Raw genomic sequence first — 6926 nt, forward strand, 5'->3', positions numbered from 1 at the left:
TCACACTGCATCCCCTGGGGGTGTGCATTCCTGCAAATCCTGCATTTTCAGGGGATTTCTGCATCCCTGGGGATTTGTAAGAGCGCAGATGCATTTTCCAAAGGTCAGAGGCCCTGAAGTTGGACATTTCTAAGATTCTTTCAGAAGATGCTGCTGCTCCAGATGCCAGGACAACTTTATAAGGGTGAGGCTAGAAGTCCTTCCTCTTCCCACCAACCTTCCACGAACCAGGAAAGGTGTGTGAGCCACCCCTTGAGAACAGAGGCCACATGTGCTGAGTGGGACCCAGAGGCCCTGTCTTGCTCAGTTGTGCACATTGGGTGTCCTGCAAGATCACAGACATTTTACCTCTGGCCACATGGGTCATCATCAGCCATGAGCATGGAGACAGCAGCTCAGACTTAGCTTGGTTGTGCCACCTGGAGCTGGCTTACGAGGTCTTAAGGGAGGGAGGACCCCACTGACACAGATGCAAATAGGCTGCCCTTCTGAGAGGAACTCCATCAACTGCTCAGCCCCCTCCCTCCAGAACATGGCACAGGAAGCTTCTGCAAATGCTGATGTTTAATGACCTATTCTACTTGAGGAATCTGGACAATGAGGATTTTCTAAAATGCCAAGTCATAAAACCTCAGACACTTGCAAAGTAAGAGAACAAATATGCATGGAGCTGCTCAGCCACTGATATGTCAACTCCTGGGAACAGCTGGTGTCCATGGGGGAGGGGGCAGCATGTGGCCAGGCATGTGAGTGGCTTCCACTCAGGAGAGCCTCTCTGAGCAGGTCTTGTTCAGGAGTTCAAAATATGTCTTCCAGGGCATGGTTTCAATAGTGAAGAAGCAGCTGAAGGTCTGAGGGAACAAACAGGAAGAGACAGTAGGGCGGGGTTTGGGGAGGTTCGGGAATCTTGTGGCATCTGCCCTCAACACAGGTTCCATCTCCACCTTGCCCATTCCTGGGGCCAGCAATTGTGCCATGTGGCTCTGGCCTTCAGGTCTAGCCTGAGCCTGAGGCCTATCCTGAACTACAACGTGATCTGAGGCTCCCTCCCTCCTTAGCCAGGGTCACTTGTGCCATGCCTCCTCCTCCAGCCTGTGCCCCTCAGGGGAACCCCAGGCTGTCCTGGTGTGATCCCTGCATCCAAGAGCAGCAGGAGAATGTTTTGTCCCAGTGGAAGCAGTTCCCAGACTTAGGTAATTAGTTACCTATTTGTTAATCTTACAATAAGGGGGTTGACTAAGAATGGGAAGTTTTCCCAGAGCCAGGCTTTGCTTGGAGCTCATCCCCTAGAGCAGGTGCTGCAGCTCAGCGGGGCCTAGGAGCGAGGGCAGTGGGGCTTCTTCTCAGCCTCCACCACTTTTGGGTCTAGGGCATGGTAGGGAAACCCTGAGAAAAGTACCCACAGACATTGTCACCATTGTCTCCAGGCTCTTTCTCTATGAAGGCAGGGAAGAAGTGGGGAGGAAGACCAGAGAGAAGGTTCTGAAGGCCATGTGGCCCAGGTGCAGGCAGCTGCAATGGTGTCAGAGGGCAGAATCAGGAAACTCAGATTGGCCAGGGGCCTGAAAGTGAACCCCTTGGCTTAATGCCTCACTCGGCTTCCCACTAAGGCACAAGCAGGGCAGCCTGGTACAGCCTGCTGTGGGCTCACTTCCCTTTGTCCCTCGGAATGGCTTTGTCAGCTGCTCCTGTGACCACACCACACCCCATGCAGCATCCACAGCTGTGGACCTGAGGAAAGCTGATGCCCTGTCTTACGTTGTTCAGCTCCAGGCTTTCTTGAAAAGGGCAGTTGTCAATGTCATCTTCAAATTTCCTACATACGGTTTGGCGCAGTTGCAGATTCATGGAGAACACCATCTTACCTCGCCACTGTTGGAAAAAAGAAGATTAAAGTGGATGCACCGTCTTCCTGCCCCTAAGTAGCTACTAGTGAAGATGCCATTTGAGTAGGAGAGTCCCCAACACTTTACTGCATTTGAGAGCTTGCCCATGGGCCTGGCATCAGCTCACTGGAGGTGAAACCCAGGGGATCTTCTCTAGACTGAGGAGTTAAGAGCAAAAAGCAGGTGGGCATGGTGGGTCTGGGGAGGATGCAGGCTGAGTCAGACCCCACTAACACATTCTCCACCTCCACCCACCCCCATTTCCCATGGTGAGACTCCAGCTTCACTCTCAGTAGGCATCTGATCTTGCAGCTGCATTCCCAGAGGACAGAGCCACATGTCCGGGAGGGTGTTGGATCTCCAAGAGTTTTCAGGGTAACTTCAGCCCTGGGACAGAGGGAGCCTCATCTACAGTGTGTTGTCAAACCTTCCAAGTGACCTCCAGCAAGAAGAATGACACACAGCGCTCCCACTACACACAGGCACACACCCTGGGAAAATGGCTTCAAGAAATACCATCTGCCCTATTGCAAAGTGCATGCTGAAGTTCTCCTTGCCCTCCTTCCCACTCCATTCTATTTAATTCCACTCCATAGCCTCCCTCCCACCCATCTATTCTTCCCAGCCCCCAAACTGATGCTGGGATTGCCATATCCAGGAAGCCATGTGGAAAGCTTTTAGGACTTACTGTCATTTAGGACTTATAGACCATAGTAAGGAGCTTAGATTTTATTCTAACGGTATTAAGAATGGAGGCTTACACTGAGGTCTTGGAGAATCAAGCAAAGCACTGGGAAAGCAGAAGCATGAGGCCTGGCCAATCTCAATCTCTGAGACTTCCAAGGTTCCAGCATGAATGTTAGCAGACACCATTACTGGACCAGATGCCCCTCTGAGGGTTGCATCAGGCTTTTAATTCTCCCGAGAGGAGGCAGCAAATGAGCTAGGAGGAAAATTCCTCTGTACCAGCATTGGAATCCTGAGGATGGCAGTGAAGAATCCACCCCAGGAGGCAGAGAACCAGCCAGGGCCTTGCACAGAGTCTTTCCAGAGCTTAAGCTCTGTGCGGTACTAGAGTCCCTCTGCCCTTCTTTCAGGCTCTTGGTGCCGAGAAAGGAAGAGCAATGCTCCTTCTCTCTCTAAACCAGAAGTTCTCCACTAGGAGGGCATTTTACTTGTTCATGCCTGAAGCCCAGATGAACTGTGCATTCCTGACCACATTTAATGATTTCATCAAAAAGGCAAGCATTTTAGGATGAAGGTCCATTGAGGAAGAGTGTAAATTGGCCTTCAGTTCATTAAGTGCAGACAGAGCAAGGAGCCCAGAGAAGGTGGAGATCAGAGAACTAACCTTTCACAGTGGCCTCTCAGGGCTGATGGTGTTCTTTATTGCCCTCGAATTCTCACTGTTCTCTCTCTGTCTGCCTGTCTCTCTCTCTCTCTGTCTCTCTCTCTCTGTGTCTGTGTGTGTGTGTGTGTGTGTGTGTGTGTGTGTGTGTGTCCTTGCTTTTCCATTTTCATTTTATGACCTGGAAATATTTATCAGTCTCTTTGGTTATTTTCTCTTCTTGTCAGCTTCATCTCCTTAGAAGTCCTTATTTTGAAGTCACTCTTCAGTTATACAATGTCATAAAAATCATGAAGATTGAAAAATATATTTTGCATGTGAATAGACATTTACCTAATTTAAAAAAAAATTTAAGTTCAATGTTTTCCAAAACTAAAACTACCGTAATTGGTTGTGGACTACCCGACTATGGACTGCTGATGGTGAACCAAGTCTCCTAGACTAGACACCTTGGTCCCTCACTTAGGGGCAGATGGAGAAGGACAGGCCAGAAGAGGATGTGGTCACCAACCTTTCTGTCCATGCTATCCTCCCTCCATGGACTCAGGACGCGCAACAGCCTGTAGGCGTGCTCCTCCTTGCTCTGCATGTTGAAAGTGTTCAAGGCAAACTCCACTGTGGTGAGGAACATAGGATCCTGGACTATTTTATTATTACCACCCATTTCCTCTTCAGAACACCAGGCATAAGTCACCAGGAGCTGGAAGCCCATGAGAAGCAGTGACAGTGCCCAGGGCAGAGCCTTCCTCCTCTGCGGACTCGACATGATGCAGGCTCCAGCAGCCCTTGCCTTTGCCCTTCAGATCCCTGGTGTCCACTGGAGCCTTCCAGGGCTCAGGTCTGGCCTTTAAATTCACCTGCTGGGGCAGAAACTCCTCCCTCCAGGCCTCACCTCTGCAGTTACACCCTGTCTCTCCCATACATGGCCTCCCTTCTTCCAAAGGCGTTTAAATCATCTCCTGTTTAGGGGAGAGGAACAGCACCCAGGCAGGTGGGTTGGAAAAGACTAGCAATGGGAAAGAGAGTTCCCTGGACATGAGGCCCAGCCCCAGCTTCCCAAGCACCTCCGCAGGCTAAAGGAGACCTCCACTGGGCGCCCCAGAGTCAGAGCCCGGCACAGGAACACAAGTGTGAGAGGTATGAGTGGAAGGTGAGCCGTGGACTCAGCAGTGGGGGTGGGCTGGGAGGGGGAGGATATGTGGAAAGGCAGAGACGAAAGGATGGAAAGGGATGACAGTGGATGCTATCGTGGGTGAGCAGGTACAGCGCCCCGAGAAAGCACTGGGCCTGTTGAGAGAGAGGCAGGGAGCCCGGGAGGACTGGCGCGATGTCCTGCAGGTGTCTGCTCCCCCGAGGGTCTCGGGAGGGGGGCACCAGCCTGGGGGTCGTGGGCAGAGGTTGAGGAAACCAAGAGCAGGAGCCCCCAACCCTGAATGCAGCTTCCCAGCCCAGGGACGCGCTGCCAAGTGCTGGTACTAGGGGCCTGGCTAGTTATGGCTGCCCGTATTCCTCAAAGGTGTTTCCAGGACGGGTGGCCGCTTGCAATTGGAGCAGTGGAGAACCAGAAAGACGAAGATGCCCTCAGGGATGGCTGAAGTGCACCCATTAGGTTGTCACGGGTTCCCTCCTGTGGCCACAGCCGGCACAGCGCTCTGCAGCACAGTTTGTGGGTGGAGATTCTGAGTTCTCGACCAAGACCCACATAGCCTCCAACTCCAACCGCAAATGGGGCTCTCAAAAGACTGAATAATGCACTCTTCACAGACCAGACTTAAGCTTTGTCCCTGTGAAATATGCCTTTGATGTTTATCCGTAGCTCCTTGTAAACCTCAGAAGCAACCAGCATCCCCTGAAGTCACGTTAAAAAGCAAGTTCCTAGTTTCCCCACCCAAAGATTCTGACCCAGTAGCTGTGAGCAGGGCCAGGGAACCTACATTTCTCACCAGCTTCCAGAGGATGGTTGTGTTCCCGGTCTCAGAACCACACTTTGAGTGGTGCAGGTTCAGAATACTTCCTGGGAAGTGCATACAGACCAAACCACATATGAGAAGTAACTCAGCTTGAGGGGCATGGAGGTCAGGGGATGAGAATGGCTTTTGTGGGGCAGGCAGGATGGGGGACAGGCTTAGACAGCATGCCTGGTGATAAAGAATAAGAGTTTGTTTCTAGACCCTGTTTGCAAAGAAAAAGCAACTCAATGTGACAATTCCAGGAAAGCAGCCAGATGTGCCAAAAACATCACCCAAGGAGTCTGTATCCTTTCTCTGATGGCATTGAGTTCACTGGAACTGCAGCTGAAGCGTAACTAATGTGGTTTCTTAGCTGGAGAGTGATGGTGCACGTGGGGGTAGGAAGGGGGTGTCAGTGAGGGCGGAAATGTGGGTTTTGGGATGAGCAGGCCATAAGGTGCTGTGAGAACTAGAATCCTGATGCCTGGAATAGGTTGCGAGTGTCCTGAGCGAGGCCTGCAATGCCCATGGAGGTCACTCTTACCTTGTAAGTTCAGCGGCTGACAAACTTGGGGCATCCTGCCAATTGCCAGTGGCTCCCTCACCATTCTGAGGGCAGATACCCACATGTGCTCCAAGGGAGTGCCCACACTCACTCTTACATGAGCAGTGGTTTAGGGTCCTGGGCACCAGCTCTGTCCTCACTGTGCAGCCAAGGAGGGGACGGGGATCCCCACACCCAGATGTGAGACCACGGGTGTACAGACACCATGGACCCTTACAAGTGTGTCTATTTTCTTGTTGAATCCCCAGTGGCCTGGGATGGCCTCACTTCCCAGGTGGAGAGAGACGGGAATATCAAGACATAGCCAGGTAAAGAGAAATACCTTTCTCCAGGTATTTCTCTCCAGGTATGTGGGCTCCAGGCTGAGGAGCCCCGAAGACGTGGGTCAACATGTTGCCGAGGCCAGAGTGAAACCGGACGGCCCGGAGGGGCTGGCTGGCCAGCCCACAGGCACAGCTCACAGCTCTCTGCAGGGCTATCCCCAGGTCTTAGGTCTGGGAGGCTTTCTCTCGAGTCCCCTTGCAAGAATTCTGTCTCACTCAGCTTCTTCCTGGGCACTCGTTGGCCTGTCTGTCTCTGGGGCCACCGGGACTTGTCTGGTGCCCTCTTTGTGTTGCTGGCACTGGCACCGAACACCCATGTGGTCTCATAGGAAGGTCCCAGTAACTCCTCACTGAAATGGACCTGCTTTTCCAGAAACGAGGCCCTGTATTTCTGAACGCATTCCTTTGAGTGATTAGAGAATGCTGGCAATGACCAGGACCAAGCCACTGGCCCTTTTCTGTGAAGCTGAACATGAGGTGGTGGACCAGGGGAAGCCCAGTGACTCTTCGGGGCACAGGACGCTCTCCCCAGCTCCCGCAGACCCTCCAGCTGAGTGCTCTCCTCGGGGTCGGACTCATGACCCTCACTGCCCGGCCTACTCAGCCACATGCTCTAAAGGTCCCGTGCGACCTTGCTCACTGCCTGTTTCAAGCTGGGCCAGGCTCAGCGGGGCCTGCCAGTTTCAGGATCGCCTGCTGGGCTTTGGGATCACTTCCTCGGGACCCTCCCCATTCCCCCTGCTTGGCATTTCCCTAGGAGACTCCCCAGACAAGCCAGCATTCCCAGGGGTTTCCCTGTGCTGGAAAACAAGGTGGTGTCCAGGAGATCAAAGGAAGACAGCAGGGGCAGGGAGG

At 52.6% G+C, this 6926-nt stretch overlaps 1 protein-coding gene across 1 annotated transcript; it reads right to left on the minus strand.

The window, feature by feature from the left end:
• Nucleotides 1–546: 546 nt before the first annotated feature.
• On the minus strand, nucleotides 547–4053 carry CST9 (cystatin 9). The gene is made up of 2 exons (XM_003829365.4): nucleotides 3746–4053; nucleotides 547–1872 (listed from the first exon to the last, which is right to left on the minus strand). The coding sequence occupies exons 1-2, from the start codon at nucleotides 3998–4000 to the stop codon at nucleotides 1648–1650; spliced, it is 480 nt and encodes a 159-aa protein (XP_003829413.1). The 5' UTR covers nucleotides 4001–4053; the 3' UTR covers nucleotides 547–1647.
• Between the last annotated feature and the right edge of the window lie 2873 nt (nucleotides 4054–6926).

This window comes from Pan paniscus, chromosome 21 (assembly GCF_029289425.2).
Source record: "Pan paniscus chromosome 21, NHGRI_mPanPan1-v2.0_pri, whole genome shotgun sequence".
In the NCBI taxonomy this organism is placed as follows: domain Eukaryota; kingdom Metazoa; phylum Chordata; class Mammalia; order Primates; family Hominidae; genus Pan; species Pan paniscus.

Bases quoted from the DNA above. Each gene is read 5' to 3' on its own strand.
- CST9 (XM_003829365.4), bottom strand. From the start codon at position 4,000: ATGTCGAGTCCGCAGAGGAGGAAGGCTCTGCCCTGGGCACTGTCACTG. The intron at 1,873-3,745 runs GTTGGTGACCAC...TTTTTCCAACAG, and splicing joins AGGATAGCATGGACAGAAAG to TGGCGAGGTAAGATGGTGTT.